This window comes from Perissodus microlepis, chromosome 10, assembly GCF_051167445.1.
Source record: "Perissodus microlepis isolate ML-2025 ecotype Zambia chromosome 10, ASM5116744v1, whole genome shotgun sequence".
NCBI lineage: Eukaryota > Metazoa > Chordata > Actinopteri > Cichliformes > Cichlidae > Perissodus > Perissodus microlepis.
In genome coordinates, this window is record NC_140470.1 from 17300475 (window position 1) to 17323673 (window position 23199).

The window sequence follows — 23199 nt, forward strand, 5'->3', positions numbered from 1 at the left end:
CCCACCGCGCAGTCCTTTTCTTTTAAAAATAGTCCCTCCTCTTCCGCTCCTGTCCTGTGTTTCCTACATCATTCTCCATCTCTGAGTGATGTTATCTCATAGTCTTTTCTCTCCCTCGGTAATACTACAAATGTACATTTAGAATCAGAATCAGAATCAGAAAGGGTTTTATTGCCAAATGTTGAGCAGGTTTACAACATTAGGAAATTGCTGCGGTGCTTAGTGCAAACATACTGTCATAAATAACGCTTAAATAGACATGAGAAAAAAAAAATAAGAATAAGAATTAAAAGTGCTAAGTAGATAGATATATACATGAGTGCAGGTGGTGATCAGTGCCAAACATGGAATGATGCAGTGAACATAGCGTAGGGTCATGTGTTAGTGGTGGGAACAGTCATACGGTTATTGTTCATGTGTCCAACAGCAGAGGGGAAGAAACTGTTCTTATGGCGAGAGGTTCTGGTGCGAATGGACCGGAGCCTCCTGCCTGAGGGGAGCAGGTCAAACAGACTGTGTCCAAGGTGAGAAGGGTCAGCTGAGATCCGAGCTGCACGCCCCAGTGTCCTGGAGGTGTACAGGTCCTGCAGAGATGGGAGTCTGCAGCCAATCACCTTCTCAGCAGAGCGCACAACACGCTGCAGTCTCTGTTTGTCCCTGATAGTGGCTCCAGCGTACCACACGGTGATGGAGAAGGTGAGGATGGACTCGGTGATTGCAGTGTAGAATTGCATCATCGTCCGTGTTGGCAGGTTGAATTTCTTCAGCTGCCTCAGGAAGTACATCCTCTGCTGGGCTTTCTTAATGACGGAGGTGATGGTGGGCTCCCACTTCAGGTCCTGGGTGATGGTGGTACCCAGGAAGCGGAATGAGTCCACAGAGGTGATGAGGGTGTCAGTCAGGATGATTAGCTAGCTGGCACACTGTGTGACTGTAACTGCACAGAAGCAGTCTGTTTGCTGATATTTGTTGGACTGTTTAGAAGGTTACATGTGTATTACTGTTAAAGTATACAATCAAGAGAGGGTTTCACTTGTTTGTTTTTGGAACTTTGTTTAAAGTTGTAACTTTCACTGGTGTGATATCTCACCACTAGATGTCAGTAGAGTACAGACTGCAGTCAGCTGAGTTCTGTTGTCTTACCCCCTCTAAAGTGCATAATCCTAGCAATGGTGGCTGCAGGAGGACGAAAAACTGTGACTGGTTGATCCATATGGAGTGCAGGCTGTCAGTCTGCTCTTTACCTGAGCTCTGAATAGAGCTTTGTTAGTTACTGAAGGCCATTTCTGTCGAATGACAGTGATACTGAGCTGAGTTGCTGAGTTTGTCCTGAACTTCTTTTGTTGGTAAGTGCTGCTGTTTTTGTCACTGTAAGCCTCTGTTAGCTGGTGTTAGTAAAACTTTCATTGTTGGACGCTTAGAGAATAAATCCTCAAATGATGTGCGGGTATCACACTGTTTACCAGAGGGAAAGTGTGATTTTCTTAGGAGACTCAGTGATAATATTAGCTGGCAAAATGTTAGCTTATAACCAGCTGGTGTTGTTGTTATTAAGCCAGGTCGTTGTCAGCTGTCTGGAGGGTCACATGTCTAATCTTCTGACAATAAATAACTGCGAAAATGTCTGGAATCGTTAATAAAGACATTTGGGACAGTTGTTAAATTGTATAACTCTCTCAATGCTCTCTACCTGACCACCTAAAATTGAGCCTTCTGATAATATGATGTAACTGAGATTCATTATGGTCAGCAGAATTTCTTTTTATTGCTGAATGTTGGAGGCACTGCCTTTCAAAGCAGAGACGTCGCCCTGATAGGATGATCGCTCTGCTGCAAGGCTGACTCAGAGAGCAAGTTTAGAATAACCAGTTAACCTAACACATATGTCTGTGGATGTGGAAGGAAACCAGAGCACTGAGAGAAAACCTACATAAAGAAAAGGGAACAGATGGGCTGTGGATCTTTGTGCCCTTTACCACCATGCCAAGTACCAAATAATCATATAGCCCACTGTAGAGTAGCCAAATGTGGTAAAAGATATTAATTATTTTTCATGTATTAGTATTAGTAATGTTGAAAGACACATGTATATTTAACAGGCTGTATCACCTTTTTTTTTTTTTTTTTTAATAAAATTCAGATTTGTTTTGCAGCTCTATATAGATTCTTTTTGGCCACTAAAATGCTCAAAAATGATATTTTGGGAGCACAGGTTGCTCACCCCAGAAGTGGAATAGCTACTTCTGAGGAAAAACGTTCTGATTTGGCTTTCATGAAGACCAGAAAACAAAGAAACCCGAGTCTGACTACATGATTGTCCAACAATCATAATATTCTGGTTGTAAGGAAATGTACTCAAAGGAGAGTTCATGTATAAACCAAGAAGAATAGTGAAAAATATCTGATTTCACATAGTGGGTTAATCAATGGAAGAAAAAAATGTAAGAAATTTAAGCACAGAAACAACTTGTTAAAATTGTGTGTGTGTGTGTGTGTGTGTGTGTGTGTGTGTGTGTGTGTGTGTGTGTTTGTATAAGCAACTGTTGTGCTATGAGGTACTCTGACGTCACCACTCGGTAGCATATTGCCTTTAGTGTGTTGACTAAAACCACAATATGGGCAGATAAAACAAGGAATCATTCTGACCTTCATCTACAGGTGGATGATCTAAGATCATTTAATCACATAAAATAAAACTCAGTGAATTGTAAACGGATGTAAATAAAAGCTTGAATATGCATTTAACTTATAATGTGACCACTGTTTGTTTTTAACAATCGAATGCTCTCTGCTCTCTCGTCTTCAGCTTGTTCAGAATGCTGCAGCCCGACTCTTGACAGGCACTCGTAAACGTGACCATATTTCCCCAGTCTTGGCTCGTTTACACTGGTTTCCAGTATGTTCTAGAATTGATTTTAAGATTTTATTGCTTGTTTGTAAGTCTCTAAATGGATTAGCTGCCTCATAGCTCTCTGATCTTTTAACTAAAAACACTGCAAATAGAACTTTTCAGTCAGCTGTTACATTGCTTCTGATTGTTCCTAAAGCACAGAGGAGACCAAGCGTTTGCCTGACCCTTTGGAACAGTCTGCCTCTTCAAAGTAGGACGTCTCCACCACTTTAAATCCCGTCTGAAAGCACATTTCTACTCCCTAGCTTTTAATTGTGACTGAGTTTTTGTTTTGTTCTCTTTAGGTGTGTTTGTTTTACTTTTTGCTTTGTATAGCACTTTGGTCAACCTCTGTTGTTTTTAAATGTGCTTATAAATAAACTGATTGATTGATTGATTGATTGCTTGAATACTATAAAGTGTGTGAATGGGGGAAAAATACATTTTGGTTGTGTTGTTATGGGTGTTCTTCAGTTTATTTCATACAAAGGATGAATAATGAAGAAAAATATTCTCGATGTTTGCATTTTTATTGTTAAAAACATCTCAAGATGGTGCTCAGGCACATTTCCATAACAGATGGTGTAAGATCTTCATGCAGTACTGGTGAGACGATCGGTGGGACAGAAGGTTAGGCAAGTGGACACTCCTCTGTAGAAGGAAAAATGGAAAGTGTAAGGTGATCAGTGCACAACATCACTGTATTCCAAGCTGTTTTTATATAGAACTTCACCACCAATGTAAAAGTACCGCTTTTAGGAAGAAGGACAGTATTTTCAGGAAGGATGCCGGTCTGCAAGCAGAACTGCCTGAACTTCTCCTGCACCTCATCGCTGAGATCCAAACTACGTCCTGTGAAGCCACGTGATGTAAATCTGCTGCAGTGGGTGTAACTTTGCTAAACGGTTTACTGAACACAGCTAAATGCAACTTTACCAAATAGTCTGTTAATGACAAAGGTTTCATTCCCTCTGGTGTTGAAGGAATAGGTCAGGGCGTACTCATCATACTTCACATCAACCATAAGCATGTCACTCACATACCCCCAGTCTGACAAAAAGGAAAAAAGCAGAAGAGAATATGTGAAAAAACAATACTGGATGATGATGATGGGAAATTATTCGTTTCCTCTCTTTGTGGGCGTACTCACGCCGACTCTTGTATGTGAATTTTCCAGGCACCTCGGTCTTGTTGGCTAAATTCTCCATTTTCTGACATGTATCATTACTGTCGCAAAGACATCACATTAATCTCCAGTGTAAATATTTTAATGCTATTCAAATGATATTTGCTCTGTCTGTCCTCTCGCACTCACGTAAGACTGAAGAACGACAACTCAAGACCTCCATCTTCAGTTGGCGTAATGATGGCCGTGCCGGTCTTCATATTGGCTTTGCGACTGACAAACCACTGGCCATTAGAGCAAATTCCAGTCCGGTACCACTTACCTGCCATCTGTGGACACACAAATGGAAAGCATTGAGAATTAGACAGAAGCACAAGAGCTGTTTGTTGTAACACAGAATATGTATTATCACACAAAATCCAGCGTGAAACATAACCACATAACATAAATGGTGAAGTCATTATAAAAGTAAATTGTGCAAAGGTTAGCCTCCCGTGTAGACTGCTAAACTGTCTTGGGGGGGGGGGTCCCTGCTTATCCCTGTTAGATAACCTCCAGTACCCCCTTTCCATGGCCCTAAGATAGAGACATGGTTATGAAAATAGATGGGTGGTAAAATAAAAATGATTATCAATGATTCTTACCGCCTGTAAATCAAAGTCTGCCTGAGGTAGGATTTCAGAGGAAGAAACCATGAGGGAGCACAGTACCACTCCCAGAAGGGTGCGAAGTGAAGCCATAGCTGCTGATAAGTGGAGAAATGATGATGGATGAGATCGCAAATGAAGATCTGGAAGTTGCTGCCTGGTGACTCTTTATATAGAAGAGTGAGATTATCTCCCCACCAACAGCTGCACTTATACAAACCCCAGGTTCTGTGACGGCTTTGAACGTGTGACATTTTATGCAAACACTTGGTCAGTTTCATAACCACAAAGTTTATTCCTGCAGGGGCAGAATTGTATCCACTGTGTCCCTTGAACTTTTCCACATTTTGTCACATTACAGCCACAAACATGAATCAATTTTATTGGAATTCCACGTGAAAGACCAATACAAAGTGGTGTACACGTGAGAAGTGGAACGAAAATCATACATGATTTCAAACATTTTTTACAAATAAATAATTGAAAAGTGGGGTGTGTGTAATTATTCAGCCCCCTTTGGTCTGAGTGCAGTCAGTTGCCCATAGACATTGCCTGATGAGTGCTAATGACTTAATAGAGTGCACCTGTGTGTAATCTAATGTCAGTACAAATACAGCTGCTCTGTGATGGCCTCAGAGGTTGTCCAAGAGAATATTGGGAGCAACAACACCATGAAGTCCAAAGAACACACCAGACAGGTCAGGGATAAAGTTATTGAGAAATTTAAAGCAGGCTTAGGCTACAAAAGGATTTCCCAAGCCTTGAACATCCCACGGAGCACTGTTCAAGCGATCATTCAGAAATGGAAGGAGTATGGCACAACTGTAAACCTACCAAGACAAGGCCGTCCAGCTAAACTCACAGGCCGAACAAGGAGAGCGCTGATCAGAAATGCAGCCAAGAGGCCCATGGTGACTCTGGACGAGCTGCAGAGATCTACAGCTCAGGTGGGGGAATCTGTCCAAAGGACAACTATTAGTTGTGCACTGCACAAAGTTGGCCTTTGTAGAAGAGTGGCAAGAAGAAAGCCATTGTTAACAGAAAACCACAAGAAGTCCCGTTTGCAGTTTGCCACAAGCCATGTGGGGGACACAGCAAACATGTGGAAGAAGGTGCTCTGGTCAGATGAGACCAAAATGGAACTTTTTGGCCAAAATGCAAAACGCTATGTGTGGTGGAAAACTAACACTGCACATCACTCTGAACACACCATCCCCACTGTCAAACATGGTGGTGGCAGCATCATGCTCTGGGGGTGCTTCTCTTCAGCAGGGACAGGGAAGCTGGTCAGAGTTGATGGGAAGCTGGATGGAGCCAAATACATGGCAATCTTGGAAGAAAACCTCTTGGAGTCTGCAAAAGACTTGAGACTGGGGCGGAGGTTCACCTTCCAGCAGGACAACGACCCTAAACATAAAGCCAGGGCAACAATGGAATGGTTTAACACAAAACATATCCATGTGTTAGAATGGCCCAGTCCAAGTCCAGATCTAAATCCAATCGAGAGTCTGTGGCAAGATCTGAAAACTGCTGTTCACAAACGCTGTCCATCTAATCTGACTGAGCTGGAGCTGTTTTGCAAAGAAGAATGGGCAAAGATTTCAGTCTCTAGATGTGCAAAGCTGGTAGAGACATACCCTAAAAGACTGGCAGCTGTAATTGCAGCAAAAGGTGGTTCTACAAAGTATTGACTCAGGGGGCTGAATAATTACGCACACCCAACTTTGCAGTTATTTATTTGCAAAAAAATGTTTGGAATCATGTATGATTTTAATTCCACTTCTCACGTGTACATCACTTTGTATTGGTCTTTCACGTGGAATTCCAATAAAATTGATTCATGTTTGTGGCTGTAATGTGACAAAATGTGGAAAAGTTCAAGGGGGCCGAATACTTTTGCAAGCCACTGTAAACATGTTTCTTTCTTCACCCATATCACTGGAAAAATGCTTACCTGTTGACAGCGTAACCAGCCCACAATACAGCGTGTTATTCGGCTTATTTTACCCCGCTGTGCTTAGTTGGGAGCACCATTTTTTCCTGAAACTGAAAAGAAAATTACTGAGCTGCTCACATATGTGTAGAAGGGCTTTCTAAACACTAAAATAATAAATCTGAGGCCAGATCTTTAAAATATTTTTGTTATGTGGTTCAAATGCGGATTTTTCTGAGTTGAAGAAGGACTTCTTTTACTATGACAGCATGACTTTTCACTTCTTTCCTTTTCAGATGTTGTATTAACAGGAATAGTGAAGTTCACTGAATATACCACTGGATAGCATCAGAGGAGTTTTCAGCACTCATATTTTAAGCTTAGTCAAGACCAGATATTTAAGGAGCGGCTGTGGCAGCAGTTTGTTGCCTGATTATTGTCTCCTCTACAGCATTAACTCATGCACGCATCCCTGCAGTATTTATAAGTTTGCAAGTCTGACACAGAAAGCAAATAATAAAAACATCTCAAGATGGTGCTCAGGCACATTTCCATAACAGATGGTGTAAGATCTTCATGCAGTACTGGTGAGACGATCGGTGGGACAGAAGGTTAGGCAAGTGGACACTCCTCTGTAGAAGGAAAAATGGAAAGTGTAAGGTGATCAGTGCACAACATCACTGTATTCCAAGCTGTTTTTATATAGAACTTCACCACCAATGTAAAAGTACCGCTTTTAGGAAGAAGGACAGTATTTTCAGGAAGGATGCCGGTCTGCAAGCAGAACTGCCTGAACTTCTCCTGCACCTCATCGCTGAGATCCAAACTACGTCCTGTGAAGCCACGTGATGTAAATCTGCTGCAGTGGGTGTAACTTTGCTAAACGGTTTACTGAACACAGCTAAATGCAACTTTACCAAATAGTCTGTTAATGACAAAGGTTTCATTCCCTCTGGTGTTGAAGGAATAGGTCAGGGCGTACTCATCATACTTCACATCAACCATAAGCATGTCACTCACATACCCCCAGTCTGACAAAAAGGAAAAAAGCAGAAGAGAATATGTGAAAAAACAGTACTGGATGATGATGATGGAAAATTATTCGTTTCCTCTCTTTGTGGGCGTACTCACGCCGACTCTTGTATGTGAATTTTCCAGGCACCTCGGTCTTGTTGGCTAAATTCTCCATTTTCTGACAAGTATCATTACTGTCGCAAAGACATCACATTAATCTCCAGTGTAAATATTTTAATGCTATTCAAATGATATTTGCTCTGTCTGTCCTCTCGCACTCACGTAAGACTGAAGAACGACAACTCAAGACCTCCATCTTCAGTTGGCGTAATGATGGCCGTGCCGGTCTTCATATTGGCTTTGCGACTGACAAACCACTGGCCATTAGAGCAAATTCCAGTCCGGTACCACTTACCTGCCATCTGTGGACACACAAATGGAAAGCATTGAGAATTAGACAGAAGCACAAGAGCTGTTTGTTGTAACACAGAATATGTATTATCACACAAAATCCAGCGTGAAACATAACCACATAACATAAATGGTGAAGTCATTATAAAAGTAAATTGTGCAAAGGTTAGCCTCCCGTGTAGACTGCTAAACTGTCTTGGGGGTGGGGTCCCTGCTTAAAAGGGAGTTTTTCCTTCCCACTGTCGCCAAAGTGCTTGCTCATAGGGGGTCATATGATTGTTGGGTTTTTCTCTGTATCTATGAAGCGCCTTGAGGCGACTTTTGTTGTGATTTGGCGCTATATAAATAAAATTGAATTGAATTGAATTGCTTATCCCTGTTAGATAACCTCCAGTACCCCCTTTCCATGGCCCTAAGATAGAGACATGGTTATGAAAATAGATGGGTGGTAAAATAAAAATGATTATCAATGATTCTTACCGCCTGTAAATCAAAGTCTGCCTGAGGTAGGATTTCAGAGGAAGAAACCATGAGGGAGCACAGTACCACTCCCAGAAGGGTGCGAAGTGAAGCCATAGCTGCTGATAAGTGGAGAAATGATGATGGATGAGATCGCAAATGAAGATCTGGAAGTTGCTGCCTGGTGACTCTTTATATAGAAGAGTGAGATTATCTCCCCACCAACAGCTGCACTTATACAAACCCCAGGTTCTGTGACGGCTTTGAACGTGTGACATTTTATGCAAACACTTGGTCAGTTTCATAACCACAAAGTTTATTCCTGCAGGGGCAGAATTGTATCCACTGTGTCCCTTGAACTTTTCCACATTTTGTCACATTACAGCCACAAACATGAATCAATTTTATTGGAATTCCACGTGAAAGACCAATACAAAGTGGTGTACACGTGAGAAGTGGAACGAAAATCATACATGATTTCAAACATTTTTTACAAATAAATAATTGAAAAGTGGGGTGTGCGTAATTATTCAGCCCCCTTTGGTCTGAGTGCAGTCAGTTGCCCATAGACATTGCCTGATGAGTGCTAATGACTTAATAGAGTGCACCTGTGTGTAATCTAATGTCAGTACAAATACAGCTGCTCTGTGACGGCCTCAGAGGTTGTCCAAGAGAATATTGGGAGCAACAACACCATGAAGTCCAAAGAACACACCAGACAGGTCAGGGATAAAGTTATTGAGAAATTTAAAGCAGGCTTAGGCTACAAAAGGATTTCCCAAGCCTTGAACATCCCACGGAGCACTGTTCAAGCGATCATTCAGAAATGGAAGGAGTATGGCACAACTGTAAACCTACCAAGACAAGGCCGTCCAGCTAAACTCACAGGCCGAACAAGGAGAGCGCTGATCAGAAATGCAGCCAAGAGGCCCATGGTGACTCTGGACGAGCTGCAGAGATCTACAGCTCAGGTGGGGGAATCTGTCCAAAGGACAACTATTAGTTGTGCACTGCACAAAGTTGGCCTTTGTAGAAGAGTGGCAAGAAGAAAGCCATTGTTAACAGAAAACCACAAGAAGTCCCGTTTGCAGTTTGCCACAAGCCATGTGGGGGACACAGCAAACATGTGGAAGAAGGTGCTCTGGTCAGATGAGACCAAAATGGAACTTTTTGGCCAAAATGCAAAACGCTATGTGTGGTGGAAAACTAACACTGCACATCACTCTGAACACACCATCCCCACTGTCAAACATGGTGGTGGCAGCATCATGCTCTGGGGGTGCTTCTCTTCAGCAGGGACAGGGAAGCTGGTCAGAGTTGATGGGAAGCTGGATGGAGCCAAATACATGGCAATCTTGGAAGAAAACCTCTTGGAGTCTGCAAAAGACTTGAGACTGGGGCGGAGGTTCACCTTCCAGCAGGACAACGACCCTAAACATAAAGCCAGGGCAACAATGGAATGGTTTAACACAAAACATATCCATGTGTTAGAATGGCCCAGTCCAAGTCCAGATCTAAATCCAATCGAGAGTCTGTGGCAAGATCTGAAAACTGCTGTTCACAAACGCTGTCCATCTAATCTGACTGAGCTGGAGCTGTTTTGCAAAGAAGAATGGGCAAAGATTTCAGTCTCTAGATGTGCAAAGCTGGTAGAGACATACCCTAAAAGACTGGCAGCTGTAATTGCAGCAAAAGGTGGTTCTACAAAGTATTGACTCAGGGGGCTGAATAATTACGCACACCCAACTTTGCAGTTATTTATTTGCAAAAAAATGTTTGGAATCATGTATGATTTTAATTCCACTTCTCACGTGTACATCACTTTGTATTGGTCTTTCACGTGGAATTCCAATAAAATTGATTCATGTTTGTGGCTGTAATGTGACAAAATGTGGAAAAGTTCAAGGGGGCCGAATACTTTTGCAAGCCACTGTAAACATGTTTCTTTCTTCACCCATATCACTGGAAAAATGCTTACCTGTTGACAGCGTAACCAGCCCACAATACAGCGTGTTATTCGGCTTATTTTACCCCGCTGTGCTTAGTTGGGAGCACCATTTTTTCCTGAAACTGAAAAGAAAATTACTGAGCTGCTCACATATGTGTAGAAGGGCTTTCTAAACACTAAAATAAATCTGAGGCCAGATCTTTAAAATATTTTTGTTATGTGGTTCAAATGCGGATTTTTCTGAGTTGAAGAAGGACTTCTTTTACTATGACAGCATGACTTTTCACTTCTTTCCTTTTCAGATGTTGTATTAACAGGAATAGTGAAGTGCACTGAATATACCACTGGATAGCATCAGAGGAGTTTTCAGCACTCATATTTTAAGCTTAGTCAAGACCAGATATTTAAGGAGCGGCTGTGGCAGCAGTTTGTTGCCTGATTATTGTCTCCTCTACAGCATTAACTCATGCACGCATCCCTGCAGTATTTATAAGTTTGCAAGTCTGACACAGAAAGCAAATAATTTATTTTGTCCTGAGTGAATGCCCCTTAAAACTCACCTATTTCAGACTTGCAATTTAATACTATACAATATAGCAAATCTGCAACTTGATAGTGTTAAATAAAAGGATTTTCTTTTAAACTTGAAGCTTTGAAAATCGTTCCTTTTCCCATTAGGACAGAAATTAATATAAATCAAATTTGTTTAGGCGAATAGAAAATATTTTTAAAGATGTATATGGAAAACATGTTGATGCAGAAACATTTATTGAAGCTTCTGAGTTATTTGTGTAATCTTCTCCCGAAGTTCTCGGATAGATTTGGCCTTTAGATTGGGAATTTAACATCTCGTACAAAATTAAAGTTTTTAATTTAAGTTTGGTAGAATTCTATTTCAAAGAAAAACACGATTCTCTGCTAAGTTAATGACATCACATTCTACATTCTAAGCAGATGACATCACACTCAATTTGCGCTATCAGATCAAAGGAGCACGTGACATCTCAAAAGTCCTTAAATAGGACCACAGCGTGCTCTCAGTATGTCTCAGAACTGTGCGACTCTTTAGGAACACACCACGAGCCAACCTTTAGGAAAACGATTTGAAACGTTCAGTGTATGCAACGAAAACAAGTCCAAACCCTGATCAAATAGAAAAAATCTTCATTGTACATTGTAAGAGCAAAGACAAGAAGAATGCAGAGTATGCAGCAAAACGTTGATCCCCAGGAAGGAACCTCATCGGCCGCTGTTCGCCCTAACACAAAAGCGAAGCAGCCAAACCCAAAGCAAAGAGGGAAAAACCGGGCACCAAATGAGGTGACTTCATCTGCCAAACCAAAGGGTGAAAATAAGAATAAAAAGCAAAAAAATGCAAACCCAAACCCCAGAGCCAGAAACCCTGGACCCAATCGAGGGCATGGGCCACATCAGCCCAATCCCCACTTTAACCCCAATAATGGGCCTGGGCAGCATTGCTACAATCCACACTTTTTACCGAACCGAGGGCCTGTGCCACATCAGCCCAATCCCCACTTTAACCCCAATAATGGGCCTGGGCAGCATTGGTACAAGCCACACTTTTTACCGAACCGAGGGCCTGTGCCACATCAGCCCAATCCCCACTTTAACCCCAATAATGGGCCTGGGCAGCACTGGTACAAGCCACATTTTTTACCGAACCGAGGGCCTGTGCATCATCAGCCTGACTTTAGAACCAATGATGGACCATCTCAACCACAGCCTAATCCTCACTTAATGCCAAATGATGGCAAACGTCCACATAGTGAGACCGATGAAATGGCTGCACTGAGATTCCACCTGCAGGAGGCTCAGCACATGAGTAAAACCAATCTCTACAATATGACAGCCGCGAACCACAAAGCCTCTGCGGCTAAAACCCAAAACGATTGGCTTCGCCTGAAGCTACAGTGCTGCAGAGGAAATGCTGAGAAAAAAATTATTGAGCTCAAAAAACAACTGGAACAGGCTCACAGAAGCAGACCCGAGGAGAATCTCACCCCTGATGTGCGTGAGGCTCCTGTTCAAAACAGCAACACAGCTGTCACAGCTGCAGAGCTGAGTGTGGACGCTTCAACACAAACTACAGAAGCTCCGCACACAGACTCTGCAGAGGTGAAAACTGTTCGGGAAGCTGAGTTGGAGGTCCAATGTAAAAAACAGCAGGAAGAGATCGAACAACTCCGCGAGCAGCTCCTCAAAACACAGAAAAACCTAGAAGAGGAAGTTGCAAAACGTAAAGAACAGGAAGAAAGAGCCCCCTGTCAGTTCGCTGAGCTCATAGTCAAACTCTGCCTCAGTGAGGCTGTTTGTGAGGCAAATAATTTGGAGGTCCAAAACTTAAAAGAAGAGCTGGAAAAAACCAGAGCTTTCTACCTGGAGATTGTAACGAGGAAAAACCAGGAGAACGCAACAATCCGCAAACAACTCAAGAAAACAGAAGATGAAAAGATCATTCTTCAGGAGTCTTTGCGGTCTCTGCAAGAGACAATAAAAAAGGAAGAACCCGAGTCCAACGTTGGCAATCAGGATCATTCTCCAGCCAAAAAAGAGACCATAGATCAAAAAGAGACCAGGGTTAACAAAGCAGAAAATTCTCCAGCCCAAGTCGAGACACTCCAGGAGAATAAGCAAGAAAAAGAGGAGGCCAGTACTACCAAACCAGAAAATCCAGAGGCCCGAGATGACAACATGCAGAGAGAAAAGCCAAAAAAGAAAAAGAAGCGCAACTGGTTTCTGAGACTGTTCACTTAAGTGACTTCAACTCTGTCTCCTATAAAATCAAAGTTATATACAACTAAATATTAACAGTTACTTCAACTCCCTAAACATCAATTTTAAAGCATATTTGCTTTAATATTTAGTTGTGTATACATTTGTCATCGGCTCCACCCCTCCCAACCGGTCGCGGCAGATGGCCGCCCCTCCCTGAGCCTGGTTCTGCCGGAGGTTTCTACCTTTTTAAAGGTAGTTTTTCCTCCCCACTGTCGCCAAGTGCTTGCTCATAGGGGATTGTTGGGTTTTTTCTTTAATTCAGTTCAGTTCAATTCATTTGTATGTAAATACTGTTGAATTGAATTGAACTGAATTAAAGAAGATTTATAGGAGACAAAGTAAGTCACAGAGTGAACCAGGGTATTATAACATCTTACCCATAAAAATAAAAAATTGGATTAACCAAAACATCTGTTGTCTGAACCTGTAATTTTGTCTCATTTAAAACATGTAAAAATGTCAAATTAGAACAATCTAACAGCAGAAATAAAAATGTTTACATGCTGCTTGAAAACATTGTTCTGTGAATGATATCTACTGTATCTGTGCTGTTGATGCCTTTTGAAAGCATTCCTAATAGCATCTATCAAGTAATATGCCTTGCTCAATGGTTCATGGAAGTATTAACAGTTTTGGTAACTGACTTTGTAAATTGAAATTCTACAGCCTTACACTAGTAAACGCTTGTGCTACACACGGAAGACAGGTATAGTCAGCTCAGTATCCAGTGGGAAGTTTTCTCTTTGGCATCCACAGATGCAACAGCTCATAACTAAATGGTGCAAACAGAGGTGAATCCACCTAAGCAGCACTTGTACGATTGCCCCCCGGCTCCAACTCCCGGTAAACTGAAGACAGATTCAACCATCTGTGTGTTGAAAAATATTAATGAGTCCACACCGCATTTTCTTCTTAGTAATAGCCATGTAACAATAGAAATATAGAAACAGTAATTAATCAGATTACTAGTTACTGAAAAAAGTAACGGCCGTTATTCCCATCACTGATAATGACACGATTATTTGCATTTCCACTACTTATAAACTAGTGTCAGTATTTAATGATCAATATCCACAAATAAGAATTGGAAATAAATGGCACTGGATAAGCACAAATCTGACTGAGAACTTAAACTTCACCTTTTGTCTGTCTGTCCTGCTCACATCTCCAATGTTTGTACACGTTGTCATTAGCGTGTCTTCACTCAGCCACTCCACATCGGCCACACCGCTTTACTAACTAAAACACCGGGATCGGCACATAAGGACGCCGTCATAACCCGTCAACGACACTGATTAACGTTTATATGAATGTGAGTGGCATCGTTGGCTGGAGCAGCCAGTTACCGGTCACTCACTGACTCACACTCCAAAACAGCACAGAATCAATTGTTATGTATTTATTTTAATTCCAGGTTTGATTTTTTTCTGTTTTGTTTTGGGGGGTTTTGTGCGCAGTGCAGATTTTGTGTGCGCGGAGACCGTGTCAGCAGTGTGCAGCTTAGAGGGAAAAGTGCAGACAGATGCTTTATCCTTAACACTTTTTATTAGCCAGCTGTAATAAAGATCCGGTACATGGTAGGTGGCTATAATTGCAGGCAGATAGAAGCAAAGTGATGAATATTGTTTGGGACATTTAATTAATTAATTCTTAATGTTTGAAAGACCACAGATAATGAATTAAAAGGAAAACTGTTGCAGGTTATGGATGCGAGTGGAAGTGGTCCTCTGTGACATGACCACTGGGACAGAAGACTGGGCAGCTGAGCACTCCTCTGAAGCAGTACAAACTACAGAACTAACTGAACCTCCATCCGCTATATAAATGTGATATTAAAATAATATTAATACAAGAAATACAAACTTCTAATTCTAATGATTTCACAAAGCTTCAAATAGCTCCATGTGCTTGCTGATTATATTGTAGATGGATGACTTTCCTTACACACTTGGAAAAATGAGACATTACATTTAAATGAGATGTCTGTTCCCCCTGATGTAACCCAGCTCTGAAACAATTTGTCCAAAAACAACAACAAAAAAAACGCGTTAGCTTGTGTAAATCTGAACACATCTTCTTCAAGAGTGCAGTGCAGTGTACAACAACAACAACAAATCATCAATCTGTCGATCCACTCGACATCTATCAATTAAAAAAAAAAAAAAAGTAAGCTTTAAATTTGTCACGGTTTGGCATGGCAGACCGTGGGGGGTGTAGGGAAGGAGGACCCAGGCGCGGTGCTCTGTGTGCGAACAGTACCAAACAACAATAAATCCCCGTGTTTTCCCCAGACTCCCGTGTCGTGTCCTCCTAGTGCTCTCTGCTCCCGTGTCTGCACTCCCGGTGCTCGCTGCTCTTCAGGCCTTCCACGCTCCTCCTGCGGGAAACAATAGCGGCAGCTGTCAGGACACTAAACAATGGCAGGCATGCACTTAACGACAAAACCTAAACTGGATGATTAACGTGAAGTCTCAAGCAATGATCACCAGGCCCGAAGGCGCCTGCAAACCAGTGTTCATACACACACACACACACACACACACAAGCACGGAGAAAGAGCAGCAGCAACACCAAAAATACATATAATGTCACCAGTCCATGACTGCCCAGGGATCCTGGGCCGCCCAGACCCAGGACCCTGACAAAATTTCCAGTTGAACAGATCCCACCGCGCAGTCCTTTTCTTTTAAAAATAGTCCCTCCTCTTCCGCTCCTGTCCTGTGTTTCCTACATCATTCTCCATCTCTGAGTGATGTTATCTCATAGTCTTTTCTCTCCCTCGGTAATACTACAAATGTACATTTAGAATCAGAATCAGAAAGGGTTTTATTGCCAAATGTTGAGCAGGTTTACAACATTAGGAAATTGCTGCGGTGCTTAGTGCAAACATACTGTCATAAATAACGCTTAAATAGACATGAGAAAAAAAAATAAGAATAAGAATTAAAAGTGCTAAGTAGATAGATATATACATGAGTGCAGGTGGTGATCAGTGCCAAACATGGAATGATGCAGTGAACATAGCGTAGGGTCATGTGTTAGTGGTGGGAACAGTCATACGGTTATTGTTCATGTGTCCAACAGCAGAGGGGAAGAAACTGTTCTTATGGCGAGAGGTTCTGGTGCGAATGGACCGGAGCCTCCTGCCTGAGGGGAGCAGGTCAAACAGACTGTGTCCAAGGTGAGAAGGGTCAGCTGAGATCCGAGCTGCACGCCCCAGTGTCCTGGAGGTGTACAGGTCCTGCAGAGATGGGAGTCTGCAGCCAATCACCTTCTCAGCAGAGCGCACAACACGCTGCAGTCTCTGTTTGTCCCTGATAGTGGCTCCAGCGTACCACACGGTGATGGAGAAGGTGAGGATGGACTCGGTGATTGCAGTGTAGAATTGCATCATCGTCCGTGTTGGCAGGTTGAATTTCTTCAGCTGCCTCAGGAAGTACATCCTCTGCTGGGCTTTCTTAATGACGGAGGTGATGGTGGGCTCCCACTTCAGGTCCTGGGTGATGGTGGTACCCAGGAAGCGGAATGAGTCCACAGAGGTGATGAGGGTGTCAGTCAGGATGATTAGCTAGCTGGCACACTGTGTGACTGTAACTGCACAGAAGCAGTCTGTTTGCTGATATTTGTTGGACTGTTTAGAAGGTTACATGTGTATTACTGTTAAAGTATACAATCAAGAGAGGGTTTCACTTGTTTGTTTTTGGAACTTTGTTTAAAGTTGTAACTTTCACTGGTGTGATATCTCACCACTAGATGTCAGTAGAGTACAGACTGCAGTCAGCTGAGTTCTGTTGTCTTACCCCCTCTAAAGTGCATAATCCTAGCAATGGTGGCTGCAGGAGGACGAAAAACTGTGACTGGTTGATCCATATGGAGTGCAGGCTGTCAGTCTGCTCTTTACCTGAGCTCTGAATAGAGCTTTGTTAGTTACTGAAGGCCATTTCTGTCGAATGACAGTGATACTGAGCTGAGTTGCTGAGTTTGTCCTGAACTTCTTTTGTTGGTAAGTGCTGCTGTTTTTGTCACTGTAAGCCTCTGTTAGCTGGTGTTAGTAAAACTTTCATTGTTGGACGCTTAGAGAATAAATCCTCAAATGATGTGCGGGTATCACACTGTTTACCAGAGGGAAAGTGTGATTTTCTTAGGAGACTCAGTGATAATATTAGCTGGCAAAATGTTAGCTTATAACCAGCTGGTGTTGTTGTTATTAAGCCAGGTCGTTGTCAGCTGTCTGGAGGGTCACATGTCTAATCTTCTGACAATAAATAACTGCGAAAATGTCTGGAATCGTTAATAAAGACATTTGGGACAGTTGTTAAATTGTATAACTCTCTCAATGCTCTCTACCTGACCACCTAAAATTGAGCCTTCTGATAATATGATGTAACTGAGATTCATTATGGTCAGCAGAATTTCTTTTTATTGCTGAATGTTGGAGGCACTGCCTTTCAAAGCAGAGACGTCGCCCTGATAGGATGATCGCTCTGCTGCAAGGCTGACTCAGAGAGCAAGTTTAGAATAACCAGTTAACCTAACACATATGTCTGTGGATGTGGAAGGAAACCAGAGCACTGAGAGAAAACCTACATAAAGAAAAGGGAACAGATGGGCTGTGGATCTTTGTGCCCTTTACCACCATGCCAAGTACCAAATAATCATATAGCCCACTGTAGAGTAGCCAAATGTGGTAAAAGATATTAATTATTTTTCATGTATTAGTATTAGTAATGTTGAAAGACACATGTATATTTAACAGGCTGTATCACCTTTTTTTTTTTTTTTTTTAATAAAATTCAGATTTGTTTTGCAGCTCTATATAGATTCTTTTTGGCCACTAAAATGCTCAAAAATGATATTTTGGGAGCACAGGTTGCTCACCCCAGAAGTGGAATAGCTACTTCTGAGGAAAAACGTTCTGATTTGGCTTTCATGAAGACCAGAAAACAAAGAAACCCGAGTCTGACTACATGATTGTCCAACAATCATAATATTCTGGTTGTAAGGAAATGTACTCAAAGGAGAGTTCATGTATAAACCAAGAAGAATAGTGAAAAATATCTGATTTCAAATAGTGGGTTAATCAATGGAAGAAAAAAATGTAAGAAATTTAAGCACAGAAACAACTTGTTAAAATTGTGTGTGTGTGTGTGTGTGTGTGTGTGTGTGTGTTTGTATAAGCAACTGTTGTGCTATGAGGTACTCTGACGTCACCACTCGGTAGCATATTGCCTTTAGTGTGTTGACTAAAACCACAATATGGGCAGATAAAACAAGGAGTCATTCTGACCTTCATCTACAGGTGGATGATCTAAGATCATTTAATCACATAAAATAAAACTCAGTGAATTGTAAACGGATGTAAATAAAAGCTTGAATATGCATTTAACTTATAATGTGACCACTGTTTGTTTTTAACAATCGAATGCTCTCTGCTCTCTCGTCTTCAGCTTGTTCAGAATGCTGCAGCCCGACTCTTGACAGGCACTCGTAAACGTGACCATATTTCCCCAGTCTTGGCTCGTTTACACTGGTTTCCAGTATGTTCTAGAATTGATTTTAAGATTTTATTGCTTGTTTGTAAGTCTCTAAATGGATTAGCTGCCTCATAGCTCTCTGATCTTTTAACTAAAAACACTGCAAATAGAACTTTTCAGTCAGCTGTTACATTGCTTCTGATTGTTCCTAAAGCACAGAGGAGACCAAGCATTTGCCTGACCCTTTGGAACAGTCTGCCTCTTCAAAGTAGGACGTCTCCACCACTTTAAATCCCGTCTGAAAGCACATTTCTACTCCCTAGCTTTTAATTGTGACTGAGTTTTTGTTTTGTTCTCTTTAGGTGTGTTTGTTTTACTTTTTGCTTTGTATAGCACTTTGGTCAACCTCTGTTGTTTTTAAATGTGCTTATAAATAAACTGATTGATTGATTGATTGATTGCTTGAATACTATAAAGTGTGTGAATGGGGGAAAAATACATTTTGGTTGTGTTGTTATGGGTGTTCTTCAGTTTATTTCATACAAAGGATGAATAATGAAGAAAAATATTCTCGATGTTTGCATTTTTATTGTTAAAAACATCTCAAGATGGTGCTCAGGCACATTTCCATAACAGATGGTGTAAGATCTTCATGCAGTACTGGTGAGACGATCGGTGGGACAGAAGGTTAGGCAAGTGGACACTCCTCTGTAGAAGGAAAAATGGAAAGTGTAAGGTGATCAGTGCACAACATCACTGTATTCCAAGCTGTTTTTATATAGAACTTCACCACCAATGTAAAAGTACCGCTTTTAGGAAGAAGGACAGTATTTTCAGGAAGGATGCCGGTCTGCAAGCAGAACTGCCTGAACTTCTCCTGCACCTCATCGCTGAGATCCAAACTACGTCCTGTGAAGCCACGTGATGTAAATCTGCTGCAGTGGGTGTAACTTTGCTAAACGGTTTACTGAACACAGCTAAATGCAACTTTACCAAATAGTCTGTTAATGACAAAGGTTTCATTCCCTCTGGTGTTGAAGGAATAGGTCAGGGCGTACTCATCATACTTCACATCAACCATAAGCATGTCACTCACATACCCCCAGTCTGACAAAAAGGAAAAAAGCAGAAGAGAATATGTGAAAAAACAATACTGGATGATGATGATGGAAAATTATTCGTTTCCTCTCTTTGTGGGCGTACTCACGCCGACTCTTGTATGTGAATTTTCCAGGCACCTCGGTCTTGTTGGCTAAATTCTCCATTTTCTGACATGTATCATTACTGTCGCAAAGACATCACATTAATCTCCAGTGTAAATATTTTAATGCTATTCAAATGATATTTGCTCTGTCTGTCCTCTCGCACTCACGTAAGACTGAAGAACGACAACTCAAGACCTCCATCTTCAGTTGGCGTAATGATGGCCGTGCCGGTCTTCATATTGGCTTTGCGACTGACAAACCACTGGCCATTAGAGCAAATTCCAGTCCGGTACCACTTACCTGCCATCTGTGGACACACAAATGGAAAGCATTGAGAATTAGACAGAAGCACAAGAGCTGTTTGTTGTAACACAGAATATGTATTATCACACAAAATCCAGCGTGAAACATAACCACATAACATAAATGGTGAAGTCATTATAAAAGTAAATTGTGCAAAGGTTAGCCTCCCGTGTAGACTGCTAAACTGTCTTGGGGGGGGGGGGGGGGGGTCCCTGCTTATCCCTGTTAGATAACCTCCAGTACCCCCTTTCCATGGCCCTAAGATAGAGACATGGTTATGAAAATAGATGGGTGGTAAAATAAAAATGATTATCAATGATTCTTACCGCCTGTAAATCAAAGTCTGCCTGAGGTAGGATTTCAGAGGAAGAAACCATGAGGGAGCACAGTACCACTCCCAGAAGGGTGCGAAGTGAAGCCATAGCTGCTGATAAGTGGAGAAATGATGATGGAGGAGATCACAAATGAAGATCTGGAAGTTGCTGCCTGGTGACTCTTTATATAGAAGAGTGAGATTATCTCCCCACCAACAGCTGCACTTATACAAACCCCAGGTTCTGTGACAGCTTTGAACGTGTGACATTTTATGCAAACACTTGGTCAGTTTCATAACCACAAAGTTTATTCCTGCAGGGGCAGAATTGTATCCACTGTGTCCCTTGAACTTTTCCAAATTTTGTCACATTACAGCCACAAACATGAATCAATTTTATTGGAATTCCACGTGAAAGACCAATACAAAGTGGTGTACACGTGAGAAGTGGAACGAAAATCATACATGATTTCAAACATTTTTTACAAATAAATAATTGGAAAGTGGGGTGTGCGTAATTATTCAGCCCCCTTTGGTCTGAGTGCAGTCAGTTGCCCATAGACATTGCCTGATGAGTGCTAATGACTTAATAGAGTGCACCTGTGTGTAATCTAATGTCAGTACAAATACAGCTGCTCTGTGACGGCCTCAGAGGTTGTCCAAGAGAATATTGGGAGCAACAACACCATGAAGTCCAAAGAACACACCAGACAGGTCAGGGATAAAGTTATTGAGAAATTTAAAGCAGGCTTAGGCTACAAAAGGATTTCCCAAGCCTTGAACATCCCACGGAGCACTGTTCAAGCGATCATTCAGAAATGGAAGGAGTATGGCACAACTGTAAACCTACCAAGACAAGGCCGTCCAGCTAAACTCACAGGCCGAACAAGGAGAGCGCTGATCAGAAATGCAGCCAAGAGGCCCATGGTGACTCTGGACGAGCTGCAGAGATCTACAGCTCAGGTGGGGGAATCTGTCCAAAGGACAACTATTAGTTGTGCACTGCACAAAGTTGGCCTTTGTAGAAGAGTGGCAAGAAGAAAGCCATTGTTAACAGAAAACCACAAGAAGTCCCGTTTGCAGTTTGCCACAAGCCATGTGGGGGACACAGCAAACATGTGGAAGAAGGTGCTCTGGTCAGATGAGACCAAAATGGAACTTTTTGGCCAAAATGCAAAACGCTATGTGTGGTGGAAAACTAACACTGCACATCACTCTGAACACACCATCCCCACTGCCAAACATGGTGGTGGCAGCATCATGCTCTGGGGGTGCTTCTCTTCAGCAGGGACAGGGAAGCTGGTCAGAGTTGATGGGAAGCTGGATGGAGCCAAATACATGGCAATCTTGGAAGAAAACCTCTTGGAGTCTGCAAAAGACTTGAGACTGGGGCGGAGGTTCACCTTCCAGCAGGACAACGACCCTAAACATAAAGCCAGGGCAACAATGGAATGGTTTAACACAAAACATATCCATGTGTTAGAATGGCCCAGTCCAAGTCCAGATCTAAATCCAATCGAGAGTCTGTGGCAAGATCTGAAAACTGCTGTTCACAAACGCTGTCCATCTAATCTGACTGAGCTGGAGCTGTTTTGCAAAGAAGAATGGGCAAAGATTTCAGTCTCTAGATGTGCAAAGCTGGTAGAGACATACCCTAAAAGACTGGCAGCTGTAATTGCAGCAAAAGGTGGTTCTACAAAGTATTGACTCAGGGGGCTGAATAATTACGCACACCCAACTTTGCAGTTATTTATTTGCAAAAAAATGTTTGGAATCATGTGTGATTTTAATTCCACTTCTCACGTGTACATCACTTTGTATTGGTCTTTCACGTGGAATTCCAATAAAATTGATTCATGTTTGTGGCTGTAATGTGACAAAATGTGGAAAAGTTCAAGGGGGCCGAATACTTTTGCAAGCCACTGTAAACATGTTTCTTTCTTCACCCATATCACTGGAAAAATGCTTACCTGTTGACAGCGTAACCAGCCCACAATACAGCGTGTTATTCGGCTTATTTTACCCCGCTGTGCTTAGTTGGGAGCACCATTTTTTCCTGAAACTGAAAAGAAAATTACTGAGCTGCTCACATATGTGTAGAAGGGCTTTCTAAACACTAAAATAATAAATCTGAGGCCAGATCTTTAAAATATTTTTGTTATGTGGTTCAAATGCGGATTTTTCTGAGTTGAAGAAGGACTTCTTTTACTGTGACAGCATGACTTTTCACTTCTTTCCTTTTCAGATGTTGTATTAACAGGAATAGTGAAGTGCACTGAATATACCACTGGATAGCATCAGAGGAGTTTTCAGCACTCATATTTTAAGCTTAGTCAAGACCAGATATTTAAGGAGCGGCTGTGGCAGCAGTTTGTTGCCTGATTATTGTCTCCTCTACAGCATTAACTCATGCACGCATCCCTGCAGTATTTATAAGTTTGCAAGTCTGACACAGAAAGCAAATAATTTATTTTGTCCTGAGTGAATGCCCCTTAAAACTCACCTATTTCAGACTTGCAATTTAATACTATACAATATAGCAAATCTGCAACTTGATAGTGTTAAATAAAAGGATTTTCTTTTAAACTTGAAGCTTTGAAAATCGTTCCTTTTTCCATTAGGACAGAAATTAATATAAATCAAATTTGTTTAGGCGAATAGAAAATATTTTTAAAGATGT

At 41.8% G+C, this 23199-nt stretch overlaps 2 protein-coding genes and 1 long non-coding RNA gene across 3 annotated transcripts; all 3 read right to left on the reverse strand.

The window, feature by feature from the left end:
- Positions 1-3401: 3401 nt before the first annotated feature.
- Positions 3402-4774, reverse strand: LOC146379183 (lipocalin-like). The gene is made up of 5 exons (XM_084941264.1): positions 4661-4774; positions 4206-4345; positions 4041-4117; positions 3641-3940; positions 3402-3541 (listed from the first exon to the last, which is right to left on the reverse strand). Exons 1-4 carry the CDS (start codon positions 4754-4756, stop codon positions 3798-3800), a joined length of 456 nt encoding a protein of 151 aa, XP_084797390.1. The 5' UTR covers positions 4757-4774; the 3' UTR covers positions 3402-3541; positions 3641-3797.
- Positions 4775-7113: 2339 nt separating this feature from the next.
- LOC146379184 (uncharacterized) lies at positions 7114-7786 on the reverse strand. Its single transcript, XR_014801466.1, has 3 exons — positions 7728-7786; positions 7328-7627; positions 7114-7228 (listed from the first exon to the last, which is right to left on the reverse strand). It is a non-coding gene; the product is annotated as an uncharacterized LOC146379184 (long non-coding RNA).
- Positions 7787-19266: 11480 nt separating this feature from the next.
- Positions 19267-20763, reverse strand: LOC146379185 (lipocalin-like). Its single transcript, XM_084942544.1, has 5 exons — positions 20533-20763; positions 20071-20210; positions 19906-19982; positions 19506-19805; positions 19267-19406 (listed from the first exon to the last, which is right to left on the reverse strand). The coding sequence occupies exons 1-4, from the start codon at positions 20626-20628 to the stop codon at positions 19663-19665; spliced, it is 456 nt and encodes a 151-aa protein (XP_084798670.1). The 5' UTR covers positions 20629-20763; the 3' UTR covers positions 19267-19406; positions 19506-19662.
- Positions 20764-23199: the final 2436 nt, after the last annotated feature.